General features: G+C 32.0%; 3 protein-coding genes across 3 annotated transcripts; 1 reads left to right on the forward strand and 2 right to left on the reverse strand.

The window, feature by feature from the left end:
* The first annotated feature begins 3908 nt into the window (after positions 1-3908).
* LOC111698456 (galactoside 2-alpha-L-fucosyltransferase 2) lies at positions 3909-9029 on the forward strand. The gene is made up of 9 exons (XM_023468801.1): positions 3909-3936; positions 4187-4268; positions 4895-4976; positions 6610-6671; positions 7330-7457; positions 7960-8017; positions 8341-8384; positions 8758-8795; positions 8961-9029. The coding sequence occupies exons 1-9, from the start codon at positions 3909-3911 to the stop codon at positions 9027-9029; spliced, it is 591 nt and encodes a 196-aa protein (XP_023324569.1).
* Positions 9030-9103: 74 nt separating this feature from the next.
* On the reverse strand, positions 9104-9693 carry LOC111698457 (myb-like protein X). Its single transcript, XM_023468803.1, has 2 exons — positions 9676-9693; positions 9104-9463 (listed from the first exon to the last, which is right to left on the reverse strand). The coding sequence occupies exons 1-2, from the start codon at positions 9691-9693 to the stop codon at positions 9104-9106; spliced, it is 378 nt and encodes a 125-aa protein (XP_023324571.1).
* A 243-nt stretch (positions 9694-9936) lies between these two features.
* LOC111698439 (amyloid-beta-like protein) lies at positions 9937-23736 on the reverse strand. Its single transcript, XM_023468784.1, has 8 exons — positions 23668-23736; positions 22997-23074; positions 20764-20926; positions 14150-14255; positions 12965-13294; positions 12320-12466; positions 11496-11555; positions 9937-10555 (listed from the first exon to the last, which is right to left on the reverse strand). The coding sequence occupies exons 3-8, from the start codon at positions 20787-20789 to the stop codon at positions 10502-10504; spliced, it is 723 nt and encodes a 240-aa protein (XP_023324552.1). The 5' UTR covers positions 20790-20926; positions 22997-23074; positions 23668-23736; the 3' UTR covers positions 9937-10501.
* Positions 23737-24068: the final 332 nt, after the last annotated feature.

Genomic DNA, 24068 nt, shown 5'->3' on the forward strand with positions numbered 1-24068 from the left:
TTGAAAGTTTTTTCATTCCACGGGCAACGCCGGGCACATTCGCTAGTAGGTTCATGTATAAATCTATTTACTTTTCCATAAAAAAATCTTAAGATATGACGACATTTTAAATCATTTTGCTTAAGTTGTCTTTCTCAAAATTACTTAACAATATGAGCAATGCAAAAGATACCTGATCGACGTGCTTGTAACTTGTTCCTCTTAGACAATTTTTTTGTATCTCTAGTTTGTGGATATTTAATGTATGTGTTTTTAACTTTGCGCATCCCTAACTTTTAATAATTGCATGGATATTTTAGATTTAATTCTGTATTGACGGTAAGAAGGGTTTTTGCCATAACTCTGATTTTCTAATCCCTATATCTTTACAACCTAATCTCATAGTTCTCATGTATGTCTAACTATAAATTATGTTAGATCAAAGTGTCTAAATTCAAATATCAAAGGTTTACACGATAAGGTTTCAAAGATGTAGGGATTCGAATATTTGAGTTTGTGACAAAGACTCAAATTCTTTTCTCAAGAAAATGTTATTAATTAAATAAAAATATTATTGTTCAGAGTAAATGTTATTAATTAAATAAAAATATTATTGTTTAGAGTAATTGTAACGGACGACTTGGCAACGTTATGATGACCTACGCTACACTTTATGTAAGTAAATTTTTCAAAAATTTAAAAATTCAAGAAAAAAAAATAATTAATTTTTATTTCAGTATTTTTCTAAGGAAAACAGGGCTCAATGAATTAATCATTAAGACATAAGACATGAATTCCAAACTTTTTATTGTCTGTCTTAAAATTTTGATATGGTCTTAAACAAGTTTGTGAAAAAGAATTTGACCATGTAGTGGTTTAACCCTTTCGCACCTGAAGTCATTTAGTGGCTTTACAATAAAATGCTCTGACAAATGGACAAGTTTTCATTCTTATCATCATCTTTTTACAACTCAGTATTTTTTGATGTTTTTTTGCACTTAACAATTTACACAAATTTATTTTCTTATTGCAATTTCTTCAATTAATTCCATTAATCCATAAATAGAGTTCTTGCACTGAAAGTTAAATCAAGAAATGGATTTCCAGTATTCACCAACACCACTGCAAGCAAATCACTCTCGGTACGAGAGGGTTAAAGGGGCCGTTCACTTATTTGGGTCATTTCATGGTAACCTAATTAGTCTATTTGCTTTTTATTGTTATTAGTCATAGTTTTCAAAAATATCTATGAACGGAGAAAAAGCCGATTTATCGTTCAGAATTTCAGCGTTTTTCTTGTTCAAACATGATTTAGCAAATTAAAACGTTATACAAAGACGACTTTCTCTCTTAGACAAACCGGTTCCTAGATTCCAACTCTTCAATAAATTACGGGGAATCCTGGGGAAGTAGGGAAAACGTATCAAATGTTTAAAATAAGTTATATTTTAATATTAGACAATTGAAAAATAATTTTTTTTAAAAATAAAGATTTTTACAATTAACTATTATATACTACAATTCAATTTTTAAAAATCCATGACTATGACATAAAGCATCAAATAGTGTAATTCTGAATGATAAATCGTCTTTTTCTCAGGCTACAGTTGTCTTTGAAAAGTAAGACTAATAATACCAATGAATAGCTAATATGCTATTTAGTTTACCCTCAAATTACCCAAATAAGTGAACGGTCCCACGTACTTATCCAGTGCTTTCCAGGCTTTAAAATAAAAAGAATGTTTTTATTTAAAACAAACAATTCATGGAAAAATGATTAATTGATTGCAAGCAGTTTGATTTTGCTGCTGTTCTTTCTGAATACCAAGCGAAGACGATGGCAAACAATTTCCAACATGACGCATGTAAAATAAAATACGGTAGGTTCATAATTTATAATTCAACATTCCTAAAAAAAATGTTTGAAGACAAAGCTATTTATCATGCTAAGCGAAATAAAAATTGAAATTTGAAAATTTGAAAATTTCAATCTAAACTTTATAATTCTTAGAAGGTTTTATCAGACATTATTTGGAGTTAAAAATATCATAAAAATTTGAAAATAAAAATAAATGAAAAATTATTATCGTTAACATTGTTTATGAAACTATAACTTCAAATTTTTTTATCTTTCTCTGTGCTCATTTTATGTTTGTTTTTTGTTCCGGATTTTCTCAAAAAAAATAGTTTATTTAAAAATTTAACCTTGAATTTAACTTTTTTTTCTATTTTGTCGAAATATTATCTAGTTCTATCTTGCAGGACAAGTGTAAAAATAGTCAACGAAATTGCATGGAACATATTTATACATTTTTGGAATTAATCATTTTCTCTCTATCTCAATAAAGAGAGAATTTCTGTCCAAATAATGAAAAGCACTGGAAACCAAAATAATATTGTTAAAAATAGTTATTATAAAACCTTGTAGGCAAGATCAATGAAACTGCCGAAGATGTTGAGGTTGTGGTATCTGTAAACGAATATGGTGAATATATATATGACGAGTTCATCAGAAACTTCGAGAATTTTCGACATAACAAAATCCTCAATATAGGTAAAATACATTTTTGTTAAAATTTGTGTAACAAATAGTGTGTAAAGACTTAAAGGGACTGTAAAGGAAAAATGAAAAGGGGTATAGTGCAGTATTGGTGGAACTTCTGGTAACCTGAACCGAACGTAATATTTATATTATCAATAATATCTACTAAAAATGAACAAATATTAAATGTATTATTTCTATAAAATCATGAAGTTTGATCCATATTTGATAAACAGAATAATGTAATTGCTTTGTTTAGGTGCTTATCCATCTAATTTTGCTCTACTGTCGGAGATTAAAGATGAACTAAAAAACCAGTTTCAGGAAAGAGATAATACGCTGTCCTTTAGATAATTGAACCAAACAAAGCTTTTTTTCTTATTTTGTTCTTAAGTTTATTTTGTTTTAAATCAAAACATTTTCTATTTTTGTCCGAGCAATTTTTTTCAAGTTGTTTAAACTTTCCACACTTTTCAAAACCTTTAGTTAATAAATTACTGTAAACAAAAAAATTGTCATACAAAAACGATAAATGCCTCTAGAGCAAAGTGTATAAACGGGATTGCGAGTAACCCTCCGAGTAAACAGTGAGAACCAAAAAACTAAGGAATCGGAAGACGACATTTTATCAATTATATTATTCTTTAGTAACTTATTACATCACTTATTAAGTTAGTGGGATCTGTTTACATCGAACAATTGCTGTGTCTCATGTTCATTAGGCTATTTAAAGTCATAATTTAGTTTATAAGTCGTCATCCTATTCCAGAGTTTTCTGGTTCAATCTCACTCTAGAATACCCTTTGATTTTGAATATTTATCTGAGTAACATTGTGGAATACATTGTTCTTGAAAGTGTAATATCTAACAATTTCCAACATTGTTTCTCTTGAATACATCCGCAAGTCACTGCAGGGAATAAACAATAATAAATTTATCTTATTGTCTGTTAGTCCCTGGGTTAGTCCCCTGTATTATTGTATATATTATAGTCTCCAGCACTTTTTTGTGATTCATCCACTAGTCATATTTTTCCACTATTTAGTCCCTTAATCGTAGCTCTGTACAGTCCTAAGTAAGTAGTTCCTGGCAGTACTTGACTACATTTCGTCTGTCCATAATCCATAGTCTTTCTGATCGAAGTCATTCTGTCCTTGTTTTCCAGTAAGGAGCTTTTGTTTTCCTCTTCTAGTCTGCAAAAGTCCTAATAGTCTGATATAATCCTTCTTGTTATTCTTCTAAGGTTGTCAGGTTTTGAGTAACCTTAAATGATATATATATTTACTCATAAGAAGTATCATGTATACAGTTTTTTGAGAGGATCAATTATGAACGACTCACTTTCTTTCAGTCTAAAACGAGAAAAACGTTAGAAATTCTATTAGAAATGAAGCGCGAGGCGCCAAAGAAAAATTGTTGAATTTTTTTTCGTCGACAAAATTTGATAACATGATTGTCTACAATCGTGATCATTATTGAGTCAAGAGGGGAGCAAAAAAAAAAGAGGGAGGGGGGCGAAACTCGGTTCGCCCCCCCTTCTTGCGCCACTGAATGGTTTTATTTCAAATTCTTTTTATCTAATATCAGATAGAGATAAAAAGCTAAGATTGATTACTAATTTGAATCTGATTAACTATTCCATTATTTTTTACAGTTTTTGAACAGTTTCAATATCTTTGGAACAGTTCAAGTCTGATATTGTGAAGGCGGCTAAAAAAGCTTTGAAACAATCAACACATTCAATAAGGTATTTGGATCAAATTTAGACAACAAATGTTTCTTTTATTTTCAAGAAAACCTAAAGCTGTATCATTTTATATTCAATTTATTATATTAGATTTTCTAAAGAGGTCTTCAGAAAATTATGTAAAATAAAAATCAATACAGCGGTGACCTAAAAACTGTCTTGTTTCTTCATTAAATCAAATAATATAGATATGGATTTCGTATGTCATATTTTTCGCCGAAATAAATCACTTGTAAATCTTGATAAACCTAAGAAAATTGAACGAAAAAGTAGAAATCTTAAATGTTTTCAATAATAACTCCACTTATTGAAGAGCTATTGGAAAGTACAGAAAATGCTATGAATTTTCATATTTGGACCAATTTGCCTTTCTCATGACTTGAGCGTAAAAAAACGGGAGGACCTACGAGGTCACAAAGTAATATCGATTAAATTTGACCTTTTCCTTCGGACTAGATTTGGCAGTTAAATTGCATTTCCAGAGAATAAGAAACATAGAAAATGACAATTATTTCACTATTATCTGGTTATATTCTGAAATCTGCGACAAAATTTGCATTTTAACTAAATCCGTGAAATTAGATAAATCCGCCAAATTTAATCTTAATTCTTTATCGATTGTTCAGAGAACAGTTTGGTGGGAGGAAGATAGTTTATGTTGGGATTCATGCCAGGAGAGGAGATTATGCTCACAATCCTCATCTAACGGTCATTTTTTAATTCATAAAATGTTTTTATTTTTTTAAATGAAAAAATCTTAGAAAAGTTCATGTTGAAATACTACTCCACTGTCCACCACTTGATATTTTCAAAAAAAAATATAACACGTTTCATGAGTGTGTAGGAAGAAAGCAGCATCATCGGAGTGGTACCGGAGACCCCAACCCGTACCATACCGGAGACCCCAAAGTTTTCATCGGAGACCACAAATAAATAGTTAACATTTTTGAAAATGTAAATATTGCTTTTTATGGCATAAAAAAACTAAATAAATTCATTTTATCATAAACTTTATAATTTGGATATTATTTAATGCATTAACAACGAAATCTACAACTTTTTTAAAGATTTTAAAAATTTCGTGCGTGTTATAATAATGTATGTTAAAATAGTAATCTATTATAATGATGAATGTAACGAAACCTAACTATAAATTAGTATGTATGCAAACGATAAGCTTTACTAAAATAAATATTTAGATATGAAGATTACGAATTTGAATCTGATTAACTCTTTTAAAATAACTTTTTTATAAAAACAAAAAAAATCAAATTAACATGCATTCACGTAAAATAAAACTCTGCTAATTTTCAGATTTCAACTTTTTTTAACAGTTTTTGAACAGTTGCAATATTATCTTTTGAACAGTTTAAGTCTGATATTGTGAAGGCAGCTAAAAAAGCTTTAAAACAATCAACACATGCAATAAGGTATATAAATTAAATTTAGACAACAAATGTTATTTTATTTTCAAGAGAACCTAAAGCTTTATCATTTTAAATTCAATTTATCATATTAGATTTTCTAAAGAACTTGTAAGAAAATTAAACAATTATGTAAAATAAAATCAATACAGCGGTGATCTAAAAACTGTCTTGTTTCTTCTTTATATCAAATAATATAGATATGGATTTCGTATATGCCATATTTTTCGTCCAAATAAATCACTTGTAAATCTTGATAAACCTAAGAAAATTGAACGTAAAAAGTAAAAATGTTTTCAATCATAACTCCAGTTTTTAAAGAGCTATTGAAAAGTAAAGAAAATGCTATGAATTTGCATATTTGGACCAATTTGTCTTTCTACGGGAGGAGCTACGAGGTCACAAAGTAAAGTTGATTAAATTTGACCTTTTCCTTCAGACTAGATTTTGCAGTTAAATTGCATTTTCTGGGGATAAGAAACATAGAAAATGACAATTGTTCCATTATTATCTGGTTACATCACTGTGTAGCGTTTGTTTCTGAAATTTAGCTAAATCTGCGACAAAATTTGCATTTTAACTAAATCCGTGAAATTAGATAAATCCGCCAAATTTGATTTTAATCCTTTATCGATTGTTCAGAGAACAATTTGGTGGGAGGAAGATAGTTTATGTTGGGATTCATGCCAGGAGAGGAGATTATGCTCACAATCCTCATCTAACGGTCATTCTTTTAATCATAAAATGTTTTTATTTTTTTTAAATGAAATAATCTTAGAAAAATGCATGTTCAAATATTACTCCACCGTCCACCACTTGATATTTTCAAAACAAAATATAACACGTGCATGGATAAATATTAAGAAAATCTTTAAAAAACATGCTTTTTTATCTATTCAAAACTATATAACTTTTAGGATTTTTATACTAATGATAATGTTTGGAGAGCTTACTTTTTGCACTGCATTAATCTTTTTAGGTAAGATCATTAAAGAGGCTGTAAAGCTTCAAAAACAATAAAGAAATCGAGAGAAAATGTTAAGTTAGAAAATCAAAATCATCTTCCACATTATTTATGAGATTAAGGATTCCCGGGTACTGTTGTGAATCAGGCATACCCCTCTTTCATTAAAGGATCACTTATAATTGCAACGCGGTCCTTTTAGAAATGACGTAATCTTTTTTAATCTGTTATTGAAAAAGTGATCTTGAATATTTGTAGTGGTAGAAAAGTAGCCCCGAATTTAATTGATCTGTTGGTTTGCATAATATCGCGGATTAACACTTGATCCTGGGATTTACTACATCTCAGTTCTGACTTCTCAACATATAATGGGTTACCTACAGAGAATGGGACTTTAAAAACAACTGTACAGAATTTTTATTGCCCGTTTTCTTATGATCATGATTTTCTGTAATTATAAACATATTTTTGGTCAAATCGTTAAATTGAATGAGTTTTATGTCAAACTGGGGTTTCACAACCCTCTGTCCAGTAATAAGATTAAGTTGTGAAATAATACTTTTCACACATCATTGAACAATAACCTTAAATAAATATCGTAGATTTTCTTGTTGTTTATTCCCCAACCCCTCCTCATTTTTGGGTTAAAGTTTATTATGTTTTCTCTATATAGGGCTCGAATAGACAATGAGACAACGAAAAGTGTATTTGTAATGCTGAGCGATGAAAAACTTTGGCTCAAAAATAATTTTGAAAATGAACCAGACGTTGGATTTCCGGGATACTATTCTTTAATATCAGGTTGGATTTTTTTAAAGATACTTTTATTGAAAACAGTTTTTAAGTCTAAGACTAAAAACTATTTATTATTGCGTGCATAAATTTTTTCTATAAAACCTTTAACAGATTTTAAATTTTGAAATATTTCAATTTGAGAAAGTTCAAACTTTCAAAGTTTTCCTTAAAATGTATCGCTCATGAAATTTCTGATTATTACATCAGCCCTTTAACATTTCAAATTTAAAGTTATTCTAGAGTTTCAACCATCTGTGTCCGAATTTAATGAATATAAGCCGCGTCTCAAATCCCCCCAAAAACGGTTTCAATTGAGCGCCAGCTTAAATCTTGAAAAATTTAATACAATTTTAAGTGGAACCAAGCATATTTGAGCCGCGGCTTAAATTCTTTAAATTCGGCCTCCGGTTGCAAAGATATATAGGCATTGAAGGCGAGTAAATACCCAATTTTGTTAGATTTTTTCTCATCAAAATCGTTCTTGTAAAAAAAATATTATTGATTTTAGAGGAACGAATGCCAGCAAGAGACATGTATATTTTGATGTTATGTAAACATTTAATCAGGTGATTTAAAGAATATAATGAAAATACTGATAAAAAAATCACTTCAATATTGTAACTTTCAAGCAAGATATACAGTGATAGGCGATTAAATCAATACAATGAAGACGACTTTCTATTTGAATTTTGATTTATATCAAGCTTTTAAACATCATGGATACATATTCACCAAAACAAAGAGAAGTTGCCAATAAAAAAAGCTTCTCTTTGATTACTTGAAAGTCGAAAAATGCTTGTAAACAATCAAACTTAAATTAAAAAGTCGTCTTCATTGTATTAATATAATTGCCTACCATTGTATTAAAAATAATAAAACTCCTTTCCAGGACATATGGAACTTTCGGAATCTGGGGAGGATTTTGGTCTAAAGGTAAAATAGATAAAGTGTTACCCTTAATAGAAAGGATAAAATACAGGGTTACCCACAGTTCAAAGGATAAGATACGAGGTTACCCTCAATACAAAAAATAAGATAAAGGGTTACCCTCATAAAGAATAAGATACAGGGTTATCCTAAATACAAAGGATAAGATACAGGGTTACCCTCAGTACAAAGGATAAGATAAAGGGTTACCCTCATAAAGAATAAGATACAGGGTTACCCTCAATACAAAGGATAAGATACAGGGTTACCCTCAATACAAAGGATACGATACAGGGTTACCCACAATTCAAAGGATAAAATGCAGGGTTACCCAAAACACACAGAAGAAATCAACCGTGTACTACATTTCCTCTTTTAGGAACTGTAATGTATTCTTACACTGGTAGAGGGTTTTTGGTAAGTATTTGTTTTTATTATCATTTGTTGCATGTGATGACAAACGTCGATATGGTTAAATGTACATTGACATCAGCTGTTGTACGATCACGTGTTTAGTTGTTCATATAAACGTACAGTTGTGCATAAATATGATCAGACGTACTTATATAAAAATATGTATAGTTGTACATAAACATGTGCTTAGTTGTGCATGACTATGTATATGACAAGTTGTACAAACACATGCTTTAAATTGTACATAAACATGTTAAATTCTTCGGAATCATGATCGCAAGTTCAAGGAATACTTATTCCTTCATTCTATTCTACATTAACATGTTCGGATGTACCTCATCCTTTTCATACTCATCCTTCTCCTTATCCTCATCCTTCTCATAATCATCCTTCACATCCTTCTCCTTATCCTCATCCTTCTCATAATCATCCTTCTCATACTTCTCCTTATCCTCATCCTTTTCATACTCATCCTTCTCCTTATCCTCATCCTTCTCATAATCATCCTTCTTATACTTCTCCTTATCCTCCTCCTTCTCCTTCTCCTTATCCTCATCCTTTTCATACTCACCCTTCTCCTTATCCTCATCTTTCTCATAATCATCCTTCTCATACTCAATTCTTCTCCTTATCCTCAACCTTCTCAACTCATGCTTATCCTTATCCTCATCCTTCTCAACTCATTCTTCTCATTATCCTCATCCTTCACCTAATCCTTATCCTTCTACTCATCCTCATCCTTTTTCTTATTCTCTTTTTTATTTTTCTCATTCTCATCCTTATGCTTATACTCATACTTCTCCTTATTCTAATCCTTCTCATAATGCTCATCCTTCCTCATCCTCTTCAGACCAATCTTCATTCTTTCTCCTCCTTTTTTTACCCTGCTCCTCACAACCATATGAACATGTTCAATGTACATTGTACAGTGTACATTACTAACAGTGTACTTGTTCAGGACGAACAGATCCTAAGTAANAAATATATATAAATAGATATTTATTTACAAGGAAAAAATGTTAATCTTTAATCCAGATAAACTTTCTTTTTACTTGAATGACTGTCAAAGAAAATAACATACTCTCTTGATTACATTCTACTCTCTACAGTAACTTGCTTGTTTAGAACAAATGTTTATTTCGAGAAAAAAATAACATTGAAGGACAGCTGATCCTTTTATTTGGCACAATTGTAGATAACTTAATATAAAGGATTTGAGGCGGAAATAAAATTTTATTTTATAGGTCTATGTGTTCATAGTGCGTAAAAGAATAATTGAATTCTAAATCCAAATATTTTAAAATATACATTTTCAAGAATAGTATAGATTTAAAGCTATTTTTGTGGAAATACAATATTTGCCAAGAATGCAAACTGTCGGATTTAGGAAAAAAGAGTTCTAACATTTTAAACAGAGCTGTTTTATTATTTGAAAAATTAGATATTTCTTCTTTAAAAAAAATTTTAAGGGTTGAAAACAAAATTACTTAACTATCAGTATTTTACACTACAGTACTAAATGGCACATTAAAAAAAATCAGATCATAATTTTTATTAAATAATCTTTTTAATTAATTTGATATCATTAAAAAAACATAATCAGTTGTTAGTAAAGAAGCAAGAATTTTTTTGGATTTTTTTAGCATAAAAGTTTTTGCAAAAATTAAAAAATAATTTTTATGAGTGGAACGAATTGAAAGGAAGTATGTTTAAGCCACACTTGCTTCAAAATACTTGTATGTTGGGTTCTCATAACCGCTCGCCTGAAAGAAAAAAAAAACCGTATGAGAATGTTTGAAATAAGCTCGCATATGTTCTCCCTTACCATTATTTCATCGTCAACACCTCAAACGGCTGAACCAATCAGGTTTGCAATTTTTGTGGCAACTCTCAAGTGAAAATGCACAAAATTAAACAGACAAATCAACAGATAAAAGCCGAACTTGAAGACGTAGTTTATTACTTCCTGATGCACTATAGTTTCAGAAGCAGTAAACATTTCCATTAATTGTTAGCTCCGATTAAAGGATTCATATATCTTATTGGATAATGAGATAAATAGAAAGATAGATGTTACCGCCATACTATTTCTATTTGTTCAGAATAGACAACAAACACATGACTCAACCCTGATTGGATCAGGTACTAATGGACTCGGGATACAGGAGTGGATGATCCCTCACTTTAAATTGAAATCATTCTCTAAAGCCAACAAACTTTAAGCACTTATGTTAAATCCGAGGGAAAGTCTTTTTCGGTCACTCCCTTCACACCAAACATAACATGTTTACAAGCAAAGTTTTTAGCTAATATAAAAGTTAGGTTTGTTTCAGTCTCATTACTGTATTTATACAAGTCCTATAATTGTTTACAGCCTTACAGGCTAATATACAATCTCTAATCTACTTACATTGTAGAAAATGCCCTACTCCATAATGGTTTCTCAAATCCGTATTTATCCAGGTATAACTCAGTTTCACTTTACTATCAATGTCAAAACTCGGACACGATATCGAATGAACCAATGGGCAAGATAAGTAAGATATCGATGTCAACACGGACACTAGCTTGTAAACTATCAATGCCAAACCAATGGGCAAGATAAGTCAGATATCGATGTAATCACGGACACTAGCTGGTAGACTATCAATGCCAAGCCTGATTTTCTGGGGCCTTAAAAAAATTGTAAAAAATGTTTTATACCTGCATTGATGAGAGATGTTTTTCCTCGGGACAAGAGAACTGGGGAACCTCAAGGAAACCCTGAACAGAAAATATTTAAAGATGTTTTTGTTTTTTAACTAGTTAGTTGAAAATATAAAAATATGTTATAAAAAAATCTGTTAATTTCAAAAACTTAAAATAACAAATTGAAAATGTTTTGGAAAACATAGAAAATAGGAAACCTTTGTTTACTGGACCAAAAAATAATATTCTAATATTTTATGAAAATCCCTGGGTTTATACTTTCCAATAAAGAATTTCAATAATTTTATGATTTTTGAATAATTTACCTTGTAAGAATTTGCTTTTTACTGTATAAAATATTAAACCCTAACATAGTTTTTTTTTAATTACATTTTACATACCCTTAATCTTTTCGTCAACTTTCATGTTATTACAATCACAAAGTACATTTTAGTAGTCTATGATTTAAAGATATGTCAACAAACGTCAAAGAACGTAGCATGCATTTTTTACGCTAGTTAAAACGAAGCCAAGCTTTTATAATCTTAAAATATGACGGAGCCACTTAAATTAGATTTGAAAAATTGAAATCTTCGACCTTATAAAATACTAGCTGAAAATAAATAAAAAAATTTTGAAAAAATAATTTAGAATTTTTTTTAGTCTAAAACACCCCTGAGTGGCCGATCTATAGGCAATATATATATATACGAATGTCTTTTTTATTTAATGATGTATTTGGTGCATGTACCGTCCAGTTTTGCCGTCTTTAATACTGTACAACTTGTTCTAACTGCTTAAAATTCGGCCTGGTACTTCAAATGAACAGTTTACTGAACCTGATGTGAGCGGATATTGTTATTGCGCCTGCGCTTGAAGACGACTAGTCCGAGTAGAACAATGAGAGCAGTTCCACCTCCAACCAGGAGAATATAATGGAGGTATCCGTTTACAGGAGCAGGAGTACTCCCCGACACAGAGAAATCCTGAACAAGATATCTTCGAATCTAAGAGAAAATTGTTTTTTCAAAAATCAATATTTTTTCTATTTGCTAAAAATCGATTTTTTAAAATTCTAGTTTTTTTTAATTTTACGGGCAACGCCAAGCATTTCAGCTGGTATTTAAAAAAAAATTCAATTTAAAGTTTAACTGAACTTTTTGGTCTTGGTGTGGTCTTTATGAAATCCAAAATATGCAGGCTGGGAAAGGAATACAATTCAATAAACCCAGGTTTTTCCGAACAGTAACTGCAGGTTGAAGGTATTAAGGTTTGCAGCAAATTCCAGACCCATAAAAATTGTAGAATAGAAAGACGACTAGTATGCTACAGTTATGATTTTTAGTACTTCAATAATCGCGAAACACCACAAATTGGGTTTTCAAGCTACTGATCTATTTTCTTAATGGCATTGACAACATAAAATGCACAAATGTTGTCTTTAATTGCATTGTTTTATGGATCTGACTGTTAGGTTATATTACCAATTGATCGTGTATGAGCTTATGTGCTTGGGCGTTACTGTTGACCACCCTATCCTCCACCTCAACCTCAACCTTGTTCAAGGCACTGTATTCGTCCATCCTGCTATACTCGTCCATCAGTCCGTCGTCCCATCTAGAGTACTCGTCCCTCTTAGCTCCGGTATCAAACCCAGGAACTACGGGAAGATCAATTTTCCTTCTTCGAACCAACATATTCTTCTCCTTTCTCATGTTCTCTTCATTCAATATCTTCTCCTTGTCCCCCACCATTTTTTCCTCCATCTTCTTCTTTTCCGTTCTCTTCTTCTTCTCCTCCTTCATTTTCTCTTCCTACATATGAGAAAGGAAGGATTAGCTTAGCGGATAAAAATGTTAATTTTGAAAAATGTTGTATCGTGTACCCTTAATCAAATATTCTGTATTTTCTATCCTGTATCCTGTATCCAGATCTGAAATCCTGTATTATTTTTTCTATTTCCCGATCCTGTAGCCTGTATCCTACATGCTCCTGTATCCTGTATCCTACATGATCCTGTAATCAGTATCCTACCTGTCCCCGTATCCTGTATCCTGTATCCTACCTGATGTATCCTACCTCCTCCTGTATCATATCCTGTATCCTACCTGATCCTGTGACCAGTATCCTATACCTGCTCCTGTATCCTGTATCCTACCTGATCCTGCATGATGTATAATGTATCCGGCCTGCTCTTGTATCCTGTATCCTACCTGCTCCTGTATCCCATATCTTGTATCCTACCTTCTCCTGTATCCTGTATCCTGTATCCTACCTGCTTCTGTATCCTGTATCCTACCTGATCCTGTATGATATATCCTGTATCCTACCTGCTCCTGTATCCTGTATTCTACCTGATCCTGTATGATGTATCCTGTATCCGGCCTGCTCTTGTATCCTGTATCCTACCTGCTTCTGTATCCTATATCTTTAATCCTACCTGCTCCCGTATCCTGTGTCCTGTATCCTACCTGCTCTTGTATCCTGTATCCTACCTGCTCCCGTATTCAATATCCTGTATTCTACCTGCTCTTGTATCCCATGTATCCTACCTGCTCCCGTATCCTGTGTCCTGTATTCTACCTGCTCTTGTATCCTATATCTTGTATCCTACCTGCTCTTATATCCTGTATCCTACCTGCTCCAGTATCCTGTATCCTGTATCCTACCTGCTCTTGAATCCTATGAACCACGTTATCCTTGAAACTGTCCAGTATTTTCTCCTCTTGTTTTCTATCCATAGAGAACCTAGGGGCGGGGGTATCATCCTTAGACCTGAAATTAAATTGATTGTTTACAAATTCACACTGCAGACATATGTGTATGTACTGCTGTGCTGGCCTCTGAAACCGAACTTCTTTTTTAAAGTTCAAGGTTTTTTACTTTTAGAAGGCTCCATGAGAATATGAGATGTTTATCATGTTTCATAATTATATTTTCTTTCATAATAAGTTTGCTTTCATAACAATTAGCCAATTTTTCCCATGCCAAAAGATAATAGACCAACCAAAACAATTTATCCCAATGTACGATAAGTTTTCAAATTTAGTTTCGGTATGATATCCTATATGCTATTCTCTGTGTATTTATATGTCTAGTTTTAGAAGAAGTTGTTTTGCAATAAAACAAAAAGTTTTGATTTTGAGAAATTGGATATTTTGAAAGTGCTGTACTATCAAAACAAAATTATGTTGCATTTTGCATTAAGAAGTGCAATTCTGCAAATCTGAAACTAAAATGGAAAATCCGCAAAATTCCTTATTATTGAAATGTATCAACGTTTGGTTTTATTTGGTGAAAAATATTGTTCTATAGAAAGTAAATGTTTTATCTTTCCTAATCTCAACAGTCTAGTAAATACATAAGAAAAAAATCAAAAGCAAGACAAGAAATGGAAGAGGTAAGATTTAAAACTGATTTAGTTTTAAAATTTAAATCTTATTTCCATGCCCGTTTCACAGCAGGACACTTAAATTGTTATCTGAGGAACGTAAAACGGAAGATATTGTCGATTTTCAATCTTAAAAAGGATATTGTCGATTTTCAATCTTAAAAAAGAAATTGTCGATTTTCAATCTTAAAAAAGATATTGTCGATTTTCAATCTTAAAAAAAGATATTGTCGATTTTCAATCTTAAAAAATATATTGTCGATTTTTAATCATAAAAAAGATATTGTCGACTTTAGAAACTCACAATCAGAAATGATAAATTTTTCAAAATATTAACGAGGATCTTTTCATCATTTTTGTTGGGACAGGGGGTTAAAAAGGTATCCTTGTGAATCAGACATGTCCGTGTTTAAATTAAATGTCAATTGAAGTTATTTTGACAGTAGTCTATATACGACCAAATTATGCTAATTTGAACTTTTTTATAATGTTTAAAATCTGTAAATTGTAATTTTGTGCAATTCTAAGTGGAAATCATGACTTTGGTTCTAATTCAGTGTTCCCTTGGGACCTTTAGAATCCAACTTGGGGAGTATATTTTACAGTTGGATATCCAAGAGATATCTATGCAAGAACTGTACTAGAATAGAAGTATTTTTTTCAGTAGGATATCCAAGAGATATCTTTGCAAGAACTGTACTAGAATAGAAGTATATTTTACAGTAGGATAACCAAGAGATGTCAATACGAGAACTATACTTGTATAGAGTATATCATACAGTAGGATAACCAAGAGATATCAATACAAGAATTTTTTGTATAGAAATATATTTTACAGTAAGATAATCAAGAGATATCTATACAAGAACTATACTTGTGTAGAAGTATATTTTACAGTAGGATAACCAAGAGATATCTATACAAGAGCTATGCTTGTATAGAAGTATATTTTACAGTAAGATAATCAAGAGATATCTATACAAGAACTATACTTGTATAGAAGTATATTTTACAGTAAGATAATCAAGAGATATCTATACAAGAACTATACTTGTATAGAAGTATATTTTACAGTAGAGTAACCAAGAGATATCGATTCAAGAACTATACTTAAGAATAGAGAGGGAGGGAACCCCCGGACACGAGCCTCCCTGATTTGCTAGGCAAACCAAGCCTCCACTATGCAGACCAAGCCTCCCCTATGCAAACCATGCCTCCGCTATGCAATAAACGAGCCTCCACCATACAGAACAGCTTTTTTACGTCTTGGTTTCTATCACTATGGGTTCAACTTCAATCACCTGATCTAACTCATCTAGTTAAGACTTGATCTTTTCTATTTTCTCTAATACTTTAAGTCCTTTTCCTCCTTTTTCTGCTGTGCCCACATGAATATTGCTCTTTTCTGACATTTTTCCACCAATCATCTCACAGAATTCCTTAGATACTAGAGTACCCTTCATTAGATTTCCTTTAACCACAAATGCTAAACCATAATTGTCGCGCTTGGATATCTTGCATTCAAAACAACCAGCAATGCAGTTAGAGAGACCCTTACTAAATTAAAATGTAAAAATTGTGCAATTTAAATTGTTTTTAATTTAATATTTAATCAAATATATATCTATCTATCTATCTATATCTATCTATCACATATGAGGTTTTACTGTCGTCTGTCTCTAACTTATCCATACTGTTCAAGTTCATGATTAAATCTTTTTCCCAACTCCTCTCTTCCTTTCTTACCTTGCCCTGAGGCTTTAAGGTATCTGTTGACTCGGAATTAAAAGGTTGGACATTTAAAAGACTTGAAACGTTTATTAATTCATCATCATTATTATTATTAAGAATTTCATCATCTCTAGAGTTGCCAGCTGTCCGCTGTTGGAACTCTCTACGGAAAAACCACATTCGATACTCCCTTCTTAATCACCTCCATAACATCCGATACTCCCTTCTTAATCACCTCCATAACATCCGCCTTGAATTTTTTTAATTTCTGCCGCTTGTCCACCTCTTTGATTTCTGTTGCCTTTTCCTCCATTATTCAGTCTCTCTACTTTGCAATCCTGCAACATGTTTCTTTTTTTGCCACAATTGTAACAGGAGAATTGCCCTACAGTTGGTATTTCTAGTCGGTTGGTACTTCTGTTCTTCCAGTTTAAATTATTCCTCCTCCATTCTTCAAATTCCCTGAAATTCCTCTTCAGATGACCAGTTTTCTTGCAGAGAAAACAGTGTTCTCCATACTGCATCGCGTTGACATCTCCATAACTTTGTTCCTTATCTGATTCATTTAACATCAAAACATCAGTCATTGCGTTTACTTCCATAGGATCTTGCCCTGTTTTCTTCATTTCATCCATTCTCGTGCTTTTTCCCTCTGTCTTAAAACTATATGAGCTCCTTAATTCTGCCAGATCATTGTCATGTTGATCAGCTGATGATCCAGTATTGCATTGATCTTGCTTTCACATTGCAGTACCCTAGGCACGAACTGCAAGCATGCGGTACCGTCCCATGATCATTGCATTCTTGAATTCTACCAGGCTTCTCTTGGCTGGACCATATGCTTGTATCCATAACCTTAACTTGTCAGTGTAATATTTCCTGGGATCTTCATTTCTTCCCTGTTTCCTGGCTGTGTATTCCTGTTTCCTGGCTGTGTATTCATGTTTCCTGGCTGTGTAATCCTGTTTCCCGGCTCTGTATTCCTGTTTCCTGGCTGTGTATTCCTGTTTCCTGGCTGTGTATTCCTATTTCCTGACTGTGTATTCATGTTTCTGGCCCTGTTTGTCTTTTTCTTGTGAGAATTTCTTCAACAGCTCCGTGAAAAACTCTCCTGTCTCATAGTTATCAAATGCTCTCTCTATATTTCTGAAATTTTTACCGTTTATTATTTTTATGTGTAAATGCGCAAGATTTTTCAAGCCAGTTATTTTCAGAATATTAATGTTTTAGAACGAGATAGATTTGTTCGACTTTTTCCTTATTTAGTTACATTGAGGCAAGTATTTTTGTTAATCACCCAGGTCTGGAAATACTTTTTTTATGTACAGGGCTGGTTAACTACTTGAGAGTTTGTCCGTCCGTTTTATAAGGATTATTTTCTTTAAAATTGTTTATAAATTATTTGCTGTATTGTACATTTTTATAAAGTAATGGGATCTATATGTTTTTAGATCAAATTCATACTTGATCAGTCTAAGCTTTTGAGGGTACCGTTAAAAATCGGGCATTGTCATATTTGCATAGAGGGTCACTAAAAATTACGCTTAGAGTCCCTTTAATTATATTATTTAGAGACACCCTGTGTATATATTAAGTTGGAAACTACAAGGAACCCAGAATTAAACTTTAATTTACTTTCAAAACAAGAAATCCGCGCAATATGATACAGAACACAGGATACAGGATACAGGATACAGGATACAGAACACAGGATACAGGATACAGGATACAGAATACAGAACACAGGATACAATTCATAGAAAACATCTTTTTCAATTTTCAATTTTGTTGTGTTCAAAATATTTTAGCAATCCGGTTGTATTCTTTATCTGCATTTCAATTCTATTGTTCAAACAAAGATTGAAAAAGAAAAGAAAATAAGAATACAGCAGGATGGATGGAAAGCATGGGTACAGGGTGTCTCACGAAACATGACATTTGAGTTTTGAATGCATCTTCTTCCATAAACAGTATTAGATATGAAAGACTTTTTTCATTTTTTTTCTTTTTAAAAATATTTTACATTGTAAAACAAATTTTACTATAAAATGACTACCATATAATATTCGTTATTATTCTCTTTGGTCTTACACACCCTAACGAACTATGGAATAAGATATTATAAACCATTAACCAGCTGTCATGTTGTAATATTCCAACATCAACCTCACTGTCCCATAATTTGAATATTTTTAATTAAATTCCAATAAAGAAATAAATTATGACTAAAAGATTGTGGGAAGTGTATCAAATATTGTCATTTACGGTAATCAAATTTCCCTGTATCACTTCAAAAGTAGGAAAGGGGCTCTCTTTGAAAAAAATCCTAAGCCCTCCCGAGGATGGGCGGATATTTGGTAATGTCAATTTGGTAATGTCAATTTGGTAATGACAATTTGGTAAGGTGACAAATTAGGTAACGACAATTTGGTAATGACAATTTGGTAAGCTCACAAAAGTGACAATTTGGTAATGACAAATTGGTAACTACAAAAAAGTGACAATTTGGTAATGACAATTTGGTAACGTCATAAAAGCGACAATTTGGTAAACGAAATAAAAGTGACAATTTGGTAATGATAAATTAGTAACAACAAAAAAGTGACAATTTGGTAATGACAATTTGGTAACGTCGTAAAAGTGACAATTTGGTAAACGAAATAAAAGTGACAAGATGTAAAATTGTTTAATTTTTAGTTTTATATTCAATTGAAGATAATTGATTCTAGGAATCTTTTATTTCTGCACAAAAGAAATGCGCCAAAAATAATTGTAAAATTCGCAATATTTTCTAAAAACCACGTTTGAACCTGTACTTGTGTCATATACTGCAAGAAGAGGATACTTGGATCATGAATTACTTATTCATCACCCCTTCTAGGGGTGGCAAAATGTTACAAGATTCAGAAGGATTTAAATTCTACAACAATAACGGACTTTATGTATGGCAATGTTAGGAAGTTATTAATGTTACTTTTTATGTAGTGCTTGGCCCTTAGCCCATCCTAGCCGCAGCGCTCGGCCCAGAAATTGTCTTAACCTAACCTAACCCAAAATAATGTAAGAAACAGCACATTATTTAACATTTAATAGCCCGCAGCGCTCAGCCCCCTAGCCCACCCTATAGCCGCAGCTCTCGGCCCATAAGTTGTCTTAACCTAAGCTAACTTAACCCAAAATATTGAGAGAGACAGCACATTATTTAACATTAAATAGGCTGCAGCACTCGGCCCCCTAGCCCATCCTAGCCGCAGCGCTCGGCCCAGAAATTGTCTTAACCTTACCTAACCCAAAATAATGAGAGAAACAGCACATTATTAAACTTTAAACAGGCCGCAGCGCTCGGCCCCCTAGCCCATCCTAGCTGCAGTGCTCGGCCCAGAAATTGTCTTAACCTAACCTAACCCTAAATAATGAGAGAAACAGCACATTATTAAACTTTTAATAGGCCGCAGCGCTCGGCCCCCTAGCCACTCCTGGCCGCAGCGCTCGGCCCAGAAATTGTCTTAACCTAACCTAACCCTAAATATTGAGAGAAACAGCACATTATTAAACTTTTAATAGGCCGCAGCACTCGGCCCAGAAATTGTCTTATCCTAACCTCACCCTAAATAATGTGATAAANGGCATTGTACATTTATGCATTTATATTCATGTGGGTATTTCTTGTGAAGTCAGATTTTATATTTTCTCAATTTTATTCTAAATTTAATAAGACTCTCTAGAGATTTATTTCATCTTTGAATTTATGGGGTTTTTTTTCCTTAATTCAATTAAATTCTTTTAAAACATATCATTTTAGATCTTGCTGAAATCATATTTCCGAAAGGAATGAGTTTACCTTAAATATAAGGTCCGGTATTTTGGGAGAAAATCAGTTTCAAAAACTATGATGACCAGTAATACTTTGATCATAAGGATTTGAAAGACTTTAGACATAACATGGCTTGTTAATGTTGTTAATGGTTATATAATTGCTTTACAAAAATATCATTAACGTTACGGATGCAGGTAATCATAAATGTAAGAATAAAGAATGAGGAAGTTCCGTACAGTCGTCTCTGAATTCTTATCTTTTTGGGTAGCCCTGTATGTTGGTGTTTAAGGTACTGCCTGAATAAAAATTGCGGTTGAACAACTGTTATTGTATTTACCATTTACCTGAGTTCGATTAAAAAGTCTTCCATGAGCGGGAGAAGTTTAATCCTGAGATCTGGAAACCGATCTAGCAATCCTAAACTCTCATTCACGATCCTAAACAAGACAGGGTTTAATCCTGAGATCTGGAAACCGATCTAGCAATCCTAAACTCTCATTCACGATCCTTAACAATACAGGGTTTAATCCTGAGATCTGAGATGAAATTTGAAAAGCTGAAACCAAAGTCTATTTACGTCCAAGTATAGACCAAGTGAAGACTCGAGGTTTAACTAGAATTAGTTTTAATTAAAACCGACTGAGTCGGTCTTATCTTTTATAAGACTTGGCCCTTATTTTGTAAAAACTGTTATATTTTACATTAAAACTCTAGATTTATAAAATAAACACACTCTGGAAATAATGTCTATACTTGAAGTTTAAGTTTTGAAATTTAAAGAGACTCGAGTCTCCACAAACGCTTGAGCTCACGGAGGTCGGGTTTAATTTTTATAATCTCAGCTCTGGAAACCGATCTAGTAATGATCCTTAACAATACAAGGTGTTAGCCCAGGTCCCTTCAAAGGGAATGTTTTCGTATCTGAAAAGAGAAGTTATCAAATTAATATTTCACTTTTAAACTTAAACAATTTCTGAGTAAAACAATCTTTCTCAGAGGATTCTGAATTTTTACCTTCTCCCCCTAACCTTCTCTTTCCCCTCCCCTCCCCCATCATACCGACCATATTTGGTTCTCTTGCATTTTACAAAATGTTGAATCAAGAATTTTATTTCAAATTTGAATGTCGTTTTCACTTTACCGTTCTACGAATTTGGTAAATTTAGTCATTTTCAGCTTGTAAGGCTAGCTTAATATGAGTCTATAGGTGGTGTTCGCCTGATTGTAATGTATACACATAGTAAGGGGTGCGCATTAGTAAAGTAAGTAAGTAAATAATCATTTATTTATGAAAAATAACAAAAACATACAAAATTAAGTCTTTAAGGAGAAAATATTTGAAAACCTTCAAAAATAAAGGTTGTGGGAATATTTCCCACCAATTCTAAAAAAATATAAAAAATAGAAATATAAGGAAAAAGAAAGTAAAGAAGAAGGAAAGTTACTTATTTATTGTTTACATTATATTTAATATAAACTGGTGTTGGATTGTTAGTATTTTTAGACGATGAACTATAAACAACTTTCAGAAATAAAAATGACAGATTTATTTGCAATGTTAAAAAACTAAAATAGGCTTTATGGGTTGTGAAGAATGTATAGGTTTTACGCATTTTTAACATCTTTTTAATTCGCGCCGATTTTTAACATACTTTATGTTTGAGTATATATTTTACTCTTTTTGATCTTTTTAGTCTTTTCTTTGTAAAATCGTCTTTGCTTTCTTAAATTCTGTTCTAACATAGCATGTGTTAGAATTTAGACATTTGTTCTACTGATAAAATCTTCAATTAAATTCTGTTTAGAATTCAAAATATGATTGATATTTAAAAGCTTTGAAAAGTGTATAGCATATATAGTATAATGTGTTTATACATTTTTTTAGGAATTTTGCAGTTTCAGGACTGCGGCAATGCCAACATATAAAATGTGCAAAATTGTCCATGATCAAATCCGTGACTGAAAGCTAAATCAAATTATGATTCAGTCAACACGAATGGGTTTACACCCTTTGATAATGGTAGATTTGAAAGATGTCAAAGTCTACAACAGTCAACGAGAATATTTAATACTTGTACTGAATCAATATGTATTTATAAGTGCAATGTAAGCAACCCTGTAAATGTTTTGATTATTTAGGAGCTGACTAATAATATGTTTGTGCACAATGAATGATGATGATTACAATATGAATAGTTTTTTCAACAAATACCGATCAGAACAAAATTAATAAATATTATTTTTTTTAGTTGGCTTATATTGTATATTTTATTTGATTGTTTTATGCTGAACCATCATAAATTGTCTTATTGTATTTTGTATTTGAAAATAAATACAATAGAGCTATGGAATTGGAAGACGACATTTTATTCATCCTTTGTGCACGTAATGTTGTTATACTAAAAATACTTGTCTTGAATTGTGTCTTGAATTGTACATGTGTCTTGAATTGTACATGTGGCTTGAATTGTACATTTGTCTTGAATTGTACATTTGTCTTGAATTGTACATGTGTCTATCCGTCGTCTTCCTATTCTGCAGTTTATAAGGTCTCACTGTATGATAAACAAATTTTACCTGTCAATGTCTGTAAGATGCATCAGTGTGACCTCTTTCTGTCTGTCAGCTTGATCAGGGGTCAGCTCAACCATATTCCTAATTTCAGACAATCTATTATTTTTTAAGTCCGAGTTAATTTATCAGTGAGGAATAACTTTCGATCACATTTCCCCATTAAATGTGGTCTTCTGTTCTTTCAACTTTTGTACTTTTGATTTTTTTCATTTTTTAATTTAAAAGTGGATTTGGTCCATTACATTCTTTTGGATGGCTAGTAAACAAAAATATTAAGTATTAGGTTAATTTTATAATTCAAAGGGACTGCTAGTGGAAAGTGACCCTTCAATTAAAAAAGAGTGACATGTCCAATTCCCGACAGAACCGTTGAAACTATAATTTTAGCAAAAATGTTCAAGATAACGTCGTTTTTCCAGATTGGAAAGTATTTAATTCTTTTAATCTCTCAATTGTCTCTGAAGCAAGAATTGCGCAAGTAATAATCAGTTTTCAAAAACATGCAATGTGAATCAGACATGCCAATCTGTTTATTACATGTACACTGTACAACCTTAATAACAAATAATTAACGGATTTCAAGTGACACAAAAATGTTCAAGCTTTTCAACGTAGAGAATACTTTCATACAACGTAAATTAAACTAGATAAAAGTGGGGACCACTGTATTGTACCTGTAGTGCTCAAGGGAGTGGTGGCGATCCTTATGAAGAGCTCGCAGCAGCTTCTCTAAAAAATTAGATATTTTTATTTTCTATACATAAAGTAGTAATCTCTGCTGCTATGTGTGTAAATCTGATTATTACAACTCATGAACCCGCTTTTAAATGTTCTTAAAACTTTTATTAGAGGAACTGTAAGCGTAATTTTAAGTGAGCCCACATGCAAAGATGGCAATGTCCGATTTACAACTGTACCCTTAAAACCTTTGTGTGTTCGTCGCGTGCAGAAATATGTGTGTGTAAACTTATCTGCACCATTCCGATGTGCATTGTGTTGGGTTAAACTGTACATAGGGTCACTTGAACTTACGCTTACAGACGCTAGTATAGGAGTTCGTTAGAGCCAAAAAATA

Source organism: Eurytemora carolleeae, unplaced genomic scaffold (assembly GCF_000591075.1).
Source record: "Eurytemora carolleeae unplaced genomic scaffold, Eaff_2.0 scaffold164, whole genome shotgun sequence".
Classification (NCBI taxonomy): domain Eukaryota; kingdom Metazoa; phylum Arthropoda; class Copepoda; order Calanoida; family Temoridae; genus Eurytemora; species Eurytemora carolleeae.

Excerpts from the sequence above, each read along its gene's own strand:
- LOC111698456 (XM_023468801.1), top strand. The coding sequence starts at position 3,909 with ATGAAGCGCGAGGCGCCAAAGAAAAATT. Across the intron at positions 3,937-4,186 it reads CGAGGCGCCAAAGAAAAATT|TTTCAATATCTTTGGAACAG; the intron begins GTTGAATTTTTT and ends GTTTTTGAACAG. Across the intron at positions 4,977-6,609 it reads CTCACAATCCTCATCTAACG|GATTTTTATACTAATGATAA; the intron begins GTCATTTTTTAA and ends TATAACTTTTAG.
- LOC111698439 (XM_023468784.1), bottom strand. The coding sequence starts at position 20,789 with ATGGAAGACTTTTTAATCGAACTCAG. Across the intron at positions 12,467-12,964 it reads AGCTCATACACGATCAATTG|GATTTCTCTGTGTCGGGGAG; the intron begins GTAATATAACCT and ends TATCTTGTTCAG. Across the intron at positions 10,556-11,495 it reads AACATCTCTCATCAATGCAG|GCGAGCGGTTATGAGAACCC; the intron begins GTATAAAACATT and ends TTTTTCTTTCAG.